We start from the raw sequence: 15,260 nt of genomic DNA on the forward strand, positions 1-15,260 counted from the left end.
ATCGGAGGGGGCGGGGGAAGTGCCTGGCTGGCTCAGTCCAAACAGGGAAAAGCAAGAGACTCGATCTCTGGGTGGTGAGTTTCAGCCCCACATTGGGTGTAGAGATTACGAAAATAAATAAACTTTTTATTTAAAAAAATTTTTAATGTTTATTTTTATTTTATTTCTGAGAGAGAGACAGAGAGAGAGAACACAAGCAGGGGTGGGGCAGAGAGAGAGAGAGAGAAAAGGAAACAGAATCTGAAGAAGGCTCCACGCTCTGAGCTGTCAGCGCAAAGCCTGATGCAGGTCTCGAACGCATGAACCAGGAGATCAAGACCTGAATCAAAGTCAGTCACCCAACTGACTGAGCCACCCAGACACCCCCAAAAATAAATAAACCTTTAAAAATTTTTATTTTTAACATTAAATAAAAATATTTATTTTTGAGAGAGAGAGTGCGCAAGTGGGGTAGAGACAGGGAGAGAGGGAGACAGAGAATCCAAAGCAGGCTCCATACTGCCCGCGCAAAGCCTGATGTCGGGCTCAAACCCACCAACTCTGAGATCGCGACTTGAGCCAAAGTCAGACGCTCAACCGACCGAGCCACCCAGGCGCCCCAATAAATAAATAAACTTTAAAAAATAAAATAAGATAAAATAAAATGTAGGCAGAGGCTTTTGAGGTTTTTTTAAAAGTTGTTTGTCTGTTTGTTTAATAATCTCTACCTTCAACGTAGGGCTCGAACTGGACCCTGAGATCTAGAGTCGCCTGCTCTTTAGACCAAGCCAGCTAGGCGCCCATGGCAGTTGGAAGTCAAATGAATGTGAAGATTAAGGGAAAGTTTTTTATTCCTTACAGCGTCTTGTGAGACAAATATCTCCATTGAAGAAGCCAAGGCTAATACAAAGAACCTGCCCAAGATTGCATAGTTATTTGGGCTGGGCTGCGGTTTCAACCCAAGTCTTACCCAAAGACTGAGTTCTATGCATCAAGCTGCTTCCCATTACATGATTTAACACAGTGTAAGGACCTAGAAGAGTGCCTGGCACATAAACAGGTATTCAATTAATGTTACTAGAAATTGAAGCAATTAATTTTTTTTAGAGAATCTGATAGTGGTGGGTAGGAACACTAGAGATGATGGAGTCTAGTGAGTGGAGAGGAAATTCAGGAAAGGAGGTTACTTCAGGGGAAGTTTCAAGCTTTCAAACCAAGATATAGATACCTATCTATAGATATAGATATAGATACAGATATAGATGTGTCCCCAAACAAGGTATTTTTAAAAAGTCAAAATGGGTCGGGATGCCTGGGTGGCTCAGTTGGTTGAGTGTCCAACTCTTGATTTTGGCTCGGGTCATGATCTCACAATTCATGAGTTCTAGCCCTGCATTGGGTTCTGTGCTGACAGTGCAGAGCCTGCTTGGGATTCTCTCTCTCCCTTCTCTCTCTGCCCCTACCCCATTCTCTCTCTCTCTCCCTCCCTCCCTCTCTCTCTCAGAAATAAATAAATAAACTTAAAAAAAAAAGTCAAAATGGGTCTCAGCTATGGGCAAAACAAGAAATTGCATCCTCAAAAAGAAAAGTCTAGGCTATTGCTGCTGCAATAGTAATCCTGTATCTGTGTCACACACATTCCCTTGGCTGATCTGGAAAGGTCAATATCAACAGTAATAAATCACATCAATACTATGTATACTTGATGTCATGCGATGAAAATGGCATTTTATGTCTATGGTTTTCCTCTCCCCAAACCCATAAAACTAACCTAATCATTAAAACAGCATTAAATAAATTTCAATAGAGGGGCAAACTACAAAATACCTGACTAATGCTCCTCAAAATTACCAAGATCATCAAAAACAAAGAAAGAGCCTAACAGCCAAGAAGAGCCTGAGACAAGAACGAAATGTAATATGGTATCATGGATGGGATCCTGGAATAGAAAAAAAAAAAAAATTAGTTGAAAACTCAGAATATCTGAATAAACTGTAGACTTTTAATTAATAATAATGTATGGGGGTGCCTGGGTGGCTCAGTCCACTGAGTGTCCAACTTCGGCTCAGGTCACGATCTCACAGCTCATGCATGGGTTTGAACCCTCTGTCAGGCTCTCTGCTGTCAACACGGAGCCCTCTTCAGTTCCTGTCTCTGTCTCTCTCTGCCCCTCCCCAGCTCCTGCTTTCTCTCTGTCTCAAAAATAAAAACATCAAAAAATTTTAAACAATAATGTATGAATACTGGTTCATTAATAGCGGCAAATGCAGCATACTGATATAAGGCAATGACAGTGGAAACTGGATGTGGGGTATATGGGAACTCTCTATACTATCTTCTCAATTTTTCTGTAAATCCAAAAGTTTTAAAAAATAAACTTGCACACACATGTGCAAAGGTATACGTGCACGCACACACATGTGCACACGCACGCACTCTCACTTCTACCAGGCCCCAAATTCCCACCATGCAGAGTTCACTCTTTGGTTTTGAATAAAGGCCAGAGAACAAAGGAACCAATTCCAGATTTGGGAACTAATGCCAGTAGATCACTGACCACTAACTTTTAACATGTGCAAAGGAGGGGTCTCCTGGGTGGCTCAGTCAGTTAGGCACTGAACTCTTGATTTTGGCTTAGGTCATGACCTCACGGTTTGTGAGATTGAGCCTCTCGTCAAGCCCTGCACTGACAGCGTGGAACCTGTTTGGGATTCTCTCTCTCCCTCTCTCAGTCCCTTTCCCCCTCTCAAAATAAATGAATAAACTTAAAAAAAAAAAGAAATCAAAAAAACAAAAACATGTGCAAAGGAGGTATACAATAATGAAACTTTACTGTCCATAAACACATTACACATTAACATCCAAATAAATTCTGTCATTTCAAGGTAGTCACTGAAGAAGCTTTTAGTCTTATTTTAATCACAAGGACACTGCTCAAAACACTTTAAGAATCATCTTCAGGGGGTGCCAGCCTGGCTCAATTGGTAGAGCATGCAACTCTTGATCTTGGGGTTGTAAATTTGAGCCCACATTAGGTGTAGAGATTACTTAAAAATAAAATCTTTAAAAAAAAAAAAAAACAACCATCTTCAGAGGCTATAGCACACAATGCAATGAATATTCATTATCTGCAGGTGGATCTGATTTATGCAAATAGCCAAAGAACTCAGGCCAAGACTGTTGAGTAAATGGGGTGGACAATCTGGATAGTAAATGTGCTTCAGAATATTTTTGGATTTTAGAAAGGTAATATGGTGCATATAGAACACATAAAGCAACAATCCCAATGGGGCCTAGGACAGCACCCTCTAATCAAACAAATTAATTTTTCTGCAATGAGACATAAATATTCATATTGGGATAAATGAAAGAGGGATAAATGAAACTATAAATAACCTGTAAGTTTAGGAGGTCGGCCACAAAATAAGTTTAGGTCAGATTAGGTTTTGGTATCAAATGAGTTATGAAAGAGTTTTGGTTTTCATAATTTCTTAAATTTAGGAAGACGATTGCAGACAATAAATATTTCATGAAGACACTCCATTCCATCTACTCAGTCACCCAAGCTAGAAGTCCAAGAGTTACCCTAAACTTCTCTTTCCCCTCAACCCCTTCGCCAATCATCAAGTCCTACTTAGTTTACTTCCTTTATTGTGAATGTGTCTTTTCCATCCCATGCCAGCCATGTAATCTAGCACCTTGCCACCTCTCACACGGACCACTTTGGGTTACTCCAAGCTGGTTTCCCTGCTGTTTTTGCAGCCCTAAAACCCTTCACCCATCCTACTTTTAAATGCAGATCTGCCTATGTCTCTCCCGTGTTATAAAGTCTTTATGATTCCATAGTATCTCAGGTGATGAAGCCCAGGGTTCTTAGTATGATCTAAAACACAGATGTAAAGAAACTAACTACAACAATGCTATTCAAAGTTTGTTACCAATCTGTAATGAAAGCATTTCAAAGTTAAATGTAAGCATTTAGAAACTTTTCCAGCAATTCAACAGAAAATTTTTGTATTTAATGAATCTAATAAAAATACAGATTTTATTTCCCTTTTCTAATAATTCACATGTAGAGTATTTTATAAAAGTAGGGGACAATAGATTGGAATTTTTTTAAAGATTTTATTTTTTTTTTTTTATTATTTTTTTATTTTTTATTTTTGGGACAGAGAGAGACAGAGTATGAACGGGGGAGGGGCAGAGAGAGAGGGAGACACAGAATCGGAAACAGGCTCCAGGCTCCGAGCCATCAGCCCAGAGCCTGACGCGGGGCTCGAACTCACGGACCGCGAGATCGTGACCTGGCTGAAGTCGGACGCTTAACCGACTGCGCCACCCAGGCGCCCCAAAGATTTTATTTTTTAAGTAATCTCTACACCCAACGTGGGGCTTGCACTCACAACCCCAAGATCAAGAGTCGCATGCTCTACTGACTGAGCCAGCCAGGTGCCACTAGATTGAAATTTTTTTTAATTTTATAAAAAAAAATTTTTTTTTAATGTTCATTTATTTTTGAGAGAGAGACAGAGTGCGAGCAGGGGAGGGGCAGAGAGACACACACACACACAGAATCCGAAGCAGGCTCCAGGCTCTGAGCTGTCAGCACAGAGCCCAATGCGGGGTTCGAATCCACCAACTGTGAGATGGTGACATGAGCCGAAGTCGGATGCTTAACTGACTGAGCCACCCAGGTGCCCCAGACTGATATTTTTTGAATTGGTCTTTTACTATATAGAAAAGCGATAGTCTATAATACACTTAATAAAATGGCCTCGTACACCTCCCTGGGCTGGTTTTTAACCACCACCACAGCCTATCCAGCAATAACAAATAATTTCTAGTTTTGGAAACATATCATTATGTTTCATACTTCCGTGTAAGTTTACATTCTGCTCTCCTGACTTGACTGTCCCTTTTTTCTGAAAATCTTTTCATTCATCAAAATCCTAGGCTACATCATCACGTCCTTTGGATGCCTGTCTAAACCAGTTTCCTACTTCTACCAGAGGCAGAAAACACCACTTGCCCCCTACATTTCTATCATTATTTGTACCCCTATTATTGCACTATCCCTACTTCCTTAAAGGCAGAGGTTAGGATTATTTGTCTTCGCGAGGTGAAGCATCTCTTCTAAAATGACCAAACTGAAGGACAACACTCTTTAGACTATTTAACTGTAACATGTTACAAAGAGGAAAGAATCATTATTTTATATTCATATTTTTCTGTTACTAGCAAGGATTGCAGCCTTCTACCTTTCACATCTGGACATTTGGGTATGAATTAATTTACCAGAAACTAGCCATTTTATTTTTATTTTTTGATTTAAGTAAACTCTGCCCAATGTGGGCCTCAAACTCATGCCCCCCGCCTCAAGAATTGAATGCTCTACTGACTAAGCCAGCCAGACGCCCACAACAGTGGACATTTTAGAAGGCCAAAGAGCCAGACTTGGGAGACTCACTGGAAACTTCAAGAAAGGAGACCTCTCCACCTAACAGTTTTGCCCAGGTTCAACCCCTTTGGGAGTAAAATGTCTCAATCGCCCTTTTCAAGATTGTTCAGACCTGGAAATAGCATCATCAACACATTCATTTCAGATGGCCCACCAGATACTAGACCTAACCTGGAGAAGTCTTGGGCTGAGGCTGAGACAAGCAACTATAATTGAAATGTGTACAAAGGGCCACGAGGCCACTGATGGATGCAAGGAATTAATTCTTCCTGGAGGGGGTTCAGGAAAGTGACATTTGAGCCAGTCCTCACTGCATGAGCTGGATTTGGCCCGGTAGAAAAGGAGCGGAGGGGAATGTGAGCAGTTTAGTCTGCTAGATGAAAATCTACACGTGCCCAGGAATGACAATCCTTCTGGTTAGCAATTTCCTCACTCCTCTTCCACCCACTTTCTTCACAATCGTTTCCCCTGTTCTTGGAAAATTGGGACTCGGAATACTGTTTCCCTTCCTGGAAGGGACCAGTGTAGACAATATATTAATCCTCCATCAAATGGAATCCGTTGCCGTGCTCTTTGTGTGCCTCTGAGAACACTCAGGTGGGGGAGAGGGGAAGCAGGTGAGTCAAGTACGGAAGTGGTCCCGAGACACATTGAGGAGAATGGGGCTCACGGAGAAAAAGAGAAGAAATTAAGATTTTTGTAGTTGTGCTACCCTCTTTTTTATCATCCCCCCCCCCCCATCTTTTATCTTTGTTTTCTATAGCTTCTCATAGTCTCAGTCTCTTTGTCTCTGTCTCTCCATTTGCAAAAGGCTGGAAATTCCTAGTTCTCAACGGAAGGGAGTAGGAGGAGAGTTGGGGGTGGCAGGAGTGGGAGGGAAGCGAAGAACAGACATCTCAGCAGCTCCGGCTGCGGGGGCGCTCTGGGCCTCTGGCGGGGCTTCACAAGTCAATGATTTTTTAAATGTATGTATTTTTAAATCCACACATAGGGGCTCACATACAAACCTAGATAGAGACAGAGCCACAGATACACAAGTCGATGTAAAGAAACATATAAATACATTATCTCAGGATACATAGACACAAACTGGCAATAACGTCTTAAATTTGCTTGGCACTTTACAGAGTTTTCATTTACATCCTCTCATTTGAACCTCACGACAACCCTGAAAAACAATGATACAAACACTCGGGAGTTTCAGTCTACCACACAGGTTCGCACCCAGAGACCCCTTCCGACTCTCCTAGTGGAATGGGCAAGCCTAGGCCTCTGGATTGGTCTCCCTTCCTCCCTCTCCGGCCGAATACCCGCCCCAGGTCCGAAGAGTGGAGGCCATAGAATCGGCTCCTCCTTCGTCCTCTTTCGCGCTGGGACCCAATCGCCCGGAGCCCAGTTGGTTGCCCCTCGCTGGCTTCACTCCCTACCCCGCCCTCTTCCCGGGGCCTGCGTCTCCGGACCGGGGGCTCAGCGCTGCCTCAAAGGGGCCCGGGTGGGAGTGAGGGGGGCGCCTGGAACAGAGGCTGTGTGGGCGGAGGATGTGCGTCACGGGGAGCGTGGGCAGGGGGAGGGAGGAGGCACGTGGAAACCCGGGGCCAGCGGCTGGCAGCCCAGGCTCCAAAATAACCAGAGGAGAGTGGGGGAGGGGGCGCCCACACATTTCAGAGGGGGTCGGGGAGAGTACCCCGAGGGAGCCCGTCTAGCCGCGCCCCCCAGTTGCAGGACTGAGGATTGGGAAGGGGATTTCTGCTCGTTCCTATGAACCCCCTCACTGTGTTCGGGGCTTCAAGGGAAGGAGAGGAGAATGTTAGCTACCGAAATCCCACCCAGTGATGCCCTCCCCCTCTCCTGTCCCCACCGGAGATGGAAAGGTCCCCTCACCGAGCCGGAATGTAGAACCAGCCCCCGCCCCCGCCGCCCACGCCCTGCCAGTCCCCGAGCCACTCAGAAGTGCGGAATGGCGGGGCGGGACTGAGGTTTCAGACTTCGGGGAGAACCTTCCTCCCGGTCCGCTCGCTTCCCTTCCACCCAGCCTTCATTTTGTCAGGGTCTGGAGCTGCTGGACCGGGCCTTCAGAGCCCCTGCCGGCCCCCCCCCCCCCCCCCCGCCGCCGCCCCAACTCCAGCCCTCCCAGCCGTGGGCGGGAGTGTAATGGGAACCAGATGGGGCTAGGAGAAACAAACGGGGGGGGGCTGGGTTGCGGAGGGGGGCTAGGCTCCTTGAAGGAGCTCCTCCCTCCTACTCCTCCGTAGGGAGCCACGTCGGACGCTCCCGGCCTTCTGCCCATCTTCCATTAGGCTCTCTCGAACGTCCGCAGAAGCGATATTCTTCCTATCCCAGCTTTGGCCACACAGAATACCCAGCAGATCCCCCATCCTCAGCAAATAGAGTGCGACCAGTAGAGGAAGGATGGTACCCCTCCCATCCCTGCTTGACCTATGCTCTGACAACCCGACGCGACTGATCTTCGCGGTAGTTTCTAGCATAACCCGCCCATTCCTGTACCCCAAACTTCGGCAGAGACTCGAGGCAGGAATGGAGGCTTGGGTTTCCGAGAATGGCCCTTCAGATTACTCCTTTTGCAGCAGGGTAAGAGCGCTGGGATATCCAAGGAATTCCTGCAGAGCCCCACGCTCACAGACCTGCCCTAAGTGCACACTCTAGGACAGGGGAATGCACGCCCCAGAGGAGCCGCGCACCCCGAGACTCCGCCAACTTTTCCCGGCTCACTCCAAGCAGTCACACGTACAGCACCGCGAGGCCGGAGTGTGGGCAGCGGGCGTCCGCGTAGTTGTTGGGGCGCGTGTGCACGTTCGTGCGCTTCTCCGTGTTTTTGTGTACCCGTGCGTGGTTGTGAAACTCGGCTCTCCGCTCCGTGGGGTAGGAGCGGGTGGTGGGGGGAGTAGGAATGTCGCCGGCTGGGCGCTCACGTGGGTACGTGGGCGCGGAGAGGGCCGGCTGTGCATCCGGCGTGGGCGGCACGGAGCGACCTCGCCCCGCCCGCTGGGTCCCCAAGCCCGCCCTCCACAGCTCGGCCTCGGTCACCTCAGTCCCCGGCTCGGCGCCGCCGCTCCCGAGTCCCCGCCCCCGCCGCCTGCTCCACGCCCCCTCCCCCCCAGTCTCCGCCTCTCTCCGTCGTTCAGCCGCGGCGTCTCCACCGCCGGCCCGGAGGCCCGGGCGCCCGCCCCCCGCCCCCGGCCCCCGCCCCCGGCGCTGCCCACGCCCTCCGCCCGCCCGGCAGCCAGCGCTGCGCCGGGCCTCGCTCCCCGTGCGTCCTGCGGGGGCGGCGGCGCGGAGAGGCGGCAAGCGCAGCCGGGGAGGGGGGGGCAGAGGCACAGACAGAGGCGCGGAGGCTTGGAGAGAGGAGACGTGGAGGGAGGGACGGAGCCCGGACAGCGGCGGACACGGCAGCGCCCGCCAGGCGCCGAGGGCTGGGCACCGAGAGGGGCAGCCCCTGTGGCCTCTGGCCGTCCATGCACAGAGCGCCCTCCCCCACAGCCGAGCAGCCGCCGGGCGGAGGAGACTGCGCCCGCCGGACCCCGCAGCCCAGACCCAAGTTAGTGGGCAGAGGGAAGCGGCGGGGAGTGGAGATGGGTGGAGCTGGACTCGGGAAAGGGGTCCGGAGGGCGGAGGTCGAGGAGAGAACGAGGGGAAGCGGGACGGGGGTGGGGGGTGGAGACTGATGGAAAAGGGGGTGCGTCTTCGAATTAGGGGGCCCTGGGAGCAGGTAGGGAGCGGATGAAGCTGGATATGAAAGAATAGGACCTAATTCTCTATCCCCCGTTTACTCTGCCGGCGTGACCCGGCATGTGAGCCCCCTGCAAAGAATATGCCCCCCCCCCCCCAAGAGCCAGGGGAAGCCCTGGAGCTCTGGCTGGTAACAGGGCTGGGGAGGGCCGCTGCCCTGGTTCTATCTAACGTTGGTAAGGAGTACGCGGGCCCCAGGGTCAGGGAGAAGCTGGCGCCTTCAAGCCAAGGAAGCGCATCAGCAGGGCTGTGGAAAAGCAGGGCAAGCCTTAGGCGTCCCTCTCCTTTCTGTAGCTTTATTTGCAGCACGCGGAGGGGAGTTTCGGTGTGCAGCCCCTCCCTCAAGGGGCCTTGAGCCGCGCCTCCGCTCCACTTAGAGGTGTGGGTGGAAAATGAGGGAGAGGAGGGTAGGCGGGAGCCCCTGGGGCGGTTTTCGCCCACTGACGCTGCTACTGTGGGAGTGTGTGTGGGTGGAACGGGCCCCAGAGCAGAACAATTGAGGCACTCCTTCCTCCTTCTGCTTGAGCTGGAGGGACTGGCCTACCTACTCAGCAGGTGGGGAAGGTCACTGCCGGGAGAGGAGCCAACTAAGGGGCACTGGACAGTCAGGAAGAGAGGGGAGGTCCTCGAGGAGAGGGGAGGCCCTTGGGAACAGCTCAGGGGAGCTGAGCAGAGCAGGGGTCCACCTGGCTTGCTGAGTGGGAAAGGACCACACCCCTCCCTCTCAGCCACCTGGATAGGATGCCACCAGGGAGTGAAACTGGCTAGCAGTGGTCCCAAGTGTCCACTGTGGGCAGGACAGGGGGTCTTATATTCACCTCAGTGTGGAAAGTCACCTTGAATAATGCTGAGACTGCTGGGTGTGTAGGGTGGAGGGTGAAGACTGTCCTGGGTGAGGAGGTCCAGCCATCGTAGGGGTGTGCTGGCTGGCCTCAGTGCTCAAGGTCTCCTTGCCCCAGTCCAGAAAAGTAAAAGCTGAGAATGGTGGTGAAGAGCCTTTGACTTCAGCAGATACTGGGCTGGCTTTTGGTACTTGTGGCCAGGCTGGGATGGCACTGGCATGTTTATGCCTCTGGGGAATGCCTGATTCTCATAGTCTGTGCGCAGGCTTGGGTACTGGGCAGAGGGTGCCTTCAGAGGAGGAGAAGAGAAGCAGGCAGGAAAGAGAGGACAATTGCGAGTGTGGGCTGGTACCCAGCAGGGGGACTTGTACTGACTGCCTTCCTTTCTCTCTACTGCGCTCCTCCTTCCCAGGCCCGGTGCCCGAGCCATGGCACTGCCTCGGACACTGGGGGAGCTGCAGCTGTACCGGGTCCTACAGCGCGCCAATCTCCTTTCCTACTATGAGACCTTCATCCAGCAGGGAGGGGACGACGTGCAGCAACTGTGTGAGGCCGGTGAGGAGGAGTTCCTGGAGATCATGGCACTTGTGGGCATGGCCACCAAGCCCCTCCATGTCCGGCGCCTGCAGAAGGCACTGAGAGAATGGGCCACCAATCCAGGGCTCTTCAGCCAGCCTGTGCCTGCTGTGCCTGTCTCCAGTATTCCACTTTTCAAGATCTCCGAGACTGCAGGCACCCGGAAAGGGAGCATGAGCAATGGGCACAGCAGCCCAGGGGAAAAGGCAGGCAGTACCCGCAGTTTTAGCCCCAAGAGCCCCCTTGAACTTGGAGAGAAGCTGTCACCACTGCCTGGGGGACCTGGGGCAGGGGACCCCCGGATCTGGCCAGGACGGAGCACTCCAGAGTCTGACGTTGGGGCGGGAGGAGAAGAGGAGGCAGGATCACCCCCCTTCTCCCCACCTGCAGCGGGAGGAGTCCCTGAGGGGACTGGGGCCGGGGGGCTGGCAGCAGCTGGAGCTGGGGGTGGTCCGGATCGACTGGAGCCAGAGATGGTACGCATGGTGGTGGAGAGCGTGGAGAGGATCTTCCGGAGCTTCCCAAGGGGAGATGCTGGGGAGGTAACGTCCTTGCTGAAGCTGAACAAGAAGCTGGCACGGAGCGTGGGGCACATTTTTGAGATGGACGATAATGACAGCCAGAAGGAGGAGGAGATCCGCAAATACAGCATCATTTATGGCCGCTTTGACTCCAAGCGGCGGGAGGGCAAGCAGCTCAGCCTGCACGAGGTGAGGACCCCATTCTCCTAGCGTTGCACTTGGCTCCCAGGCCTCAACCTACTGACTTTGGAGAATCTTCATACTCCCCAGGTCTGTTTCATTGCCCCTTGACCAAGACCCCAGGCCCCATACACCCCAATCCCAGCCGCTGCAATGCTTTCCTCCCCATTTGAGGGGGAAGCAGAGATATAGGCAGGAGCCCAGGTGTCCTGCTCTACACTGCTCAGGACCCCACAGGTGGAGGAGGCTCCAGGCATTCCCAGGAAGCTGTGGGTGCTGACCTCTGTCTTCCTCCTTCAGAAAGCTGCATAGTGTCAAATCCTAAGCAGGCATCTAATGGATGGGCTTCATTTGTCTGATGGTGTAGGGGTGTGAGGAGGTCTGGGTAAGGCAGTGAGGAGTTAGGATTCTGACCGCTTTGGTGGCCCCCTCCACAGCTGACCATCAATGAGGCTGCTGCCCAGTTTTGCATGAGGGACAACACGCTCTTACTGCGGAGGGTGGAGCTCTTCTCTCTGTCTCGCCAAGTGGCCCGAGAGAGCACCTACCTGTCTTCCTTGAAGGGCTCCAGGTGAGACTCCCTTCTCCCAGGTTCTTTCTAAATTAGAATCCTGCCAAGGAGCTGGGTCATGGCCTAACCTCCAGTTCAGGTACATGTAGGCCTGCTTCCTGTCCACCCGCATGTCCTGCTTTGCGCCAAGTCCGCTTGTCTGAAGTCTGGTTCCTCCTCCTATCCGTCTCAGGTCCTCTCTGATCCCCCGCCAACAGTAGTACCTGAGCTGGAGACTCTTGCTCAGCCAGCATCTTTCTAGAGTCTAAGACTTTCTAGAGTCTTTCTAGAGTCATCTAAAGTAATGCATGCTTCTCACCAGATTTTGTGTTTTCCCATCGTGTGTCCCTCCCTCCTTAGTTCTCTTGTCTTTGCAGGCTTCACCCTGAAGAACTAGGAGGTCCTCCGCTGAAGAAGTTAAAACAGGAGGTAGGTTTTCCAGGGTGGATGTAGGGGGTTAGTGCAGTCTCCCCCAATCCCCTCTCTTGCTAGGTCCTCATTTCCCCATTTGGGGCATCCACAGGTTGGAGAGCAAAGTCATTCTGAACTCCAGCAGCCTCCCCCAGGCCCTGAGTCCTATGCACCCCCATACCGCCCCAGCCTGGAGGAAGACAGCGCCAGCCTGTCTGGGGAGAGTCTGGATGGACACTTGCAGGGTGAGTGTGCATCAGAACACTTTTCTCCTCGCTGTGGGGGTGGAGTAGGTGGGAGGAAGGAGCCAGGAGGCAACTGCCTGGAACAGGGTTGGGAGGCCTGGCTGGATGGGGGCAAAGGGGCCTGGGCCTATGGGTCCGCTCTGCGGTTGAGGGTGGGGGTTCCGTTGACTGTAGTCCCTTACCTGATCCATGCCCATGCCCACAGCTGTGGGGTCATGCCCAAGGCTGACGCCGCCCCCTGCTGACCTGCCTCTGGCATTGCCAGCCCATGGGCTGTGGAGCCGCCACATCCTGCAGCAGACACTGATGGATGAGGGGCTGCGGCTAGCCCGCCTCGTCTCCCACGACCGCGTGGGCCGCCTCAGCCCCTGTGTGCCTGCGAAGCCGCCTCTGGCAGGTGAGGCAGCAGCAGTGCTGTCCCCAAGCACCCCTACCACCTAGGCCCCACCCAGCAATCCTGGTGTCCTGGGGCCAGGTGGGAGGAAGAGGGATGTAGTCGCCAGAGGGGGCCGGCAGTAGGATGGTTGGGCTCTAGCCAACCAGGCCTTGGGTTGAGGAAGGGAGGATCTGGCAGGGCTGTTCCCACGGGGGAGGGTCTGACCCTAATGGAGATCTGTGAAGGGGGAGCTGGGGTGAACAAAGGGACAGAGAATGGGGGACTAGGGGAACAGGAACCAAGAAGGGAAGCAGAGATAGAACTGCCACCTAGGTGGGAGGGTACAGCAGGCTAGGAGTCAGGATGGGGTTGCCCAGCTTGGAAGCAGAGGAGCCCAAAGGGGGATGCTTTGTGTGTGGCTGGCTGGGGGAAGGGAGGAGTCCGCCAGAGGGCCAAGCGGCTGGGCTGAGAGTGATGCAGCAGACAAAGCCACCAACCCTGGCTTGGTATTTTTAAACTGTGCGTGGGTGGGAAGTGGGGGCGGGGACTTGAAGGGGGGCTCTTCTTGGGGGAGGAGCTGGGAGGCTGGCTTCCTGTGTTCCCCTTGATTTGGCTTCTAAGAAACTTGAGGGGCATGGGAGGGTAGGTGGGGCCTGGGAGGGGGCCAGGGAGGAGTGGGGGCAGCGGAGCCTGGGGGGGGGGGAGGGGGAGAGGTCAGAGCCAAGCCACCCCCACAGCTCCTGACAGAACCAGAAATTCCAGCAGAACGGAGGCGGGAGAGACAGAGAAGGAGAGAGACACATACAGAGAGAGAGCTACACAAGGCCAGAAAGGGGAGGGGGGCACACACACTTGGGTGTGGAACCCCCCCACACACCTGTAAACGTGTGGCGGGCAGGAGGCAGTAATTCAACAAATCTAGCCCCTCTGCAGTCTTCTCTACTCCTGTCTCCCGTACAGCCACCTCTCTGCATCGTTCACCCCACAGCCTCCTAACCTACCTCTTCTCCCGGCAGAGTTCGAAGAAGGGCTGCTGGACCGATGCCCTGCCCCAGGACCTCATCCCGCTCTGGTGGAAGGTCGCAGGAATAGTGTAAAAGTGGAGGCTGAGGCCAGCCGGCAGTGAGGGGCACACTGGTGTCCTCAGATCTGGGACTCAGACTTCTGGCTCATACAGACTCCTATGTTCTCCATCCCTGGCATCTAGTCACGACCCTGGATCCTTCCGCTGCCCTTCTCCTGCCTCCCCACCTGCTCCATGGACATTGAACTATGGGGCTTCAAGCAATAACGAGCAGGGGCCTGGCAAGAGGACACAAGGAGGGTGCGTGGTGCCCCTTCACCCTTGCCTAGAGCAAGGGGGCAAGGACTCTGCCTCCAGGGCATTTGGGGTTCTCCCCTCCCTTACACAACACACTCCCATTCTCTATAGCTTGAACCAGTGGTATGAACAGTTGGATTCAGTTTGGACATGGGGGAAAGGGGGAATTCCCTGGTAAGGTCCAACATCTAAAAATCGCAATGCTTCCCCCCAGAACTGGGGGCCTGGGAACACTGGACCTGCTCCTTCTCCCCTCTCCTCCCCCATTTTTGTGCTTCTAGTTTGTTTCTTTAATTTAACAAGTGCTGCAGTTTGCCCACCCATCCCCATCTTTCCCCCAAGTCCTCAGCAACTTTTTCCTTCCTGCCCTCATGGGGGTTGGGGGGAGGGTGGATGTGGGGTCCCCTTCACTGGCCCCCTCAGGAGGCCTGGGTTGGACTCAGGGTCTCCCTCAACTGGGGGCTGGACCGCAGCACCTGTCTGAGCAGTTAGAGCGTCTTTCTTTTCAGATCGTGTACAGTAGATTATTTATTTTGTTATTTTGGAATAAAATTTATTTTATGGCTTAGGATCGATGGCCCCTAAGAGGGAAGAAGGGTGGCATGGGAATGGGGGAGTGAAGGGAGGCTGGCAGTGGATGGGGAAATAGAAAAGAAGCAGCAGGTAGGGCCCCCTAATACACTCAGAGGACCACACGCCTGGGTCCCAGACTCACCCCCTGCCTCTGGGCAGGATTGGCCATGTTGAACCACCAAAGCTAGAGCCACATACAGATGTCACAGCCACATAGACCCACTGGGGCCACAGACATACTAAAGCTGAGTACATTCAGATTAGCATGTATCAGAGAAGCCAGCACATCTGCTGGTGTCTTTTGTGCAGTGTCTCAAACTTCCAAACTTGTGTCGTGACACAGGCAAGGTCAGATAGATACATGTTCTTTGTGGACACAACAAGTAATGTGTGTGACATCCGTGGGTTAACATGTCTCAGGTACGCACGCTTTCACACGGCTGTATGTGAAACGCAGCCCTCTTGTGCACAATCTCCTACA

General features: G+C 52.5%; 1 protein-coding gene across 2 annotated transcripts; it reads left to right on the forward strand.

Annotated features, from left to right (window-relative positions):
- Window positions 1-8,747: 8,747 nt before the first annotated feature.
- On the forward strand, window positions 8,748-14,867 carry NAB2 (NGFI-A binding protein 2). 2 transcript variants are annotated; one of them, XM_042946928.1, is made up of 7 exons: window positions 8,748-8,993; window positions 10,439-11,312; window positions 11,741-11,874; window positions 12,231-12,282; window positions 12,377-12,509; window positions 12,715-12,906; window positions 13,902-14,867. In XM_042946928.1, exons 1-7 carry the CDS (start codon window positions 8,911-8,913, stop codon window positions 14,009-14,011), a joined length of 1,578 nt encoding a protein of 525 aa, XP_042802862.1. In that variant the 5' UTR covers window positions 8,748-8,910; the 3' UTR covers window positions 14,012-14,867. The 2 variants fall into 2 exon arrangements, with proteins under 2 accessions (XP_042802862.1, XP_042802863.1); XM_042946929.1 differs by lacking the exon at window positions 12,715-12,906.
- Window positions 14,868-15,260: the final 393 nt, after the last annotated feature.

The sequence above is a fragment of the Panthera leo genome, chromosome B4 (genome assembly GCF_018350215.1).
Source record: "Panthera leo isolate Ple1 chromosome B4, P.leo_Ple1_pat1.1, whole genome shotgun sequence".
Lineage (NCBI taxonomy): Eukaryota > Metazoa > Chordata > Mammalia > Carnivora > Felidae > Panthera > Panthera leo.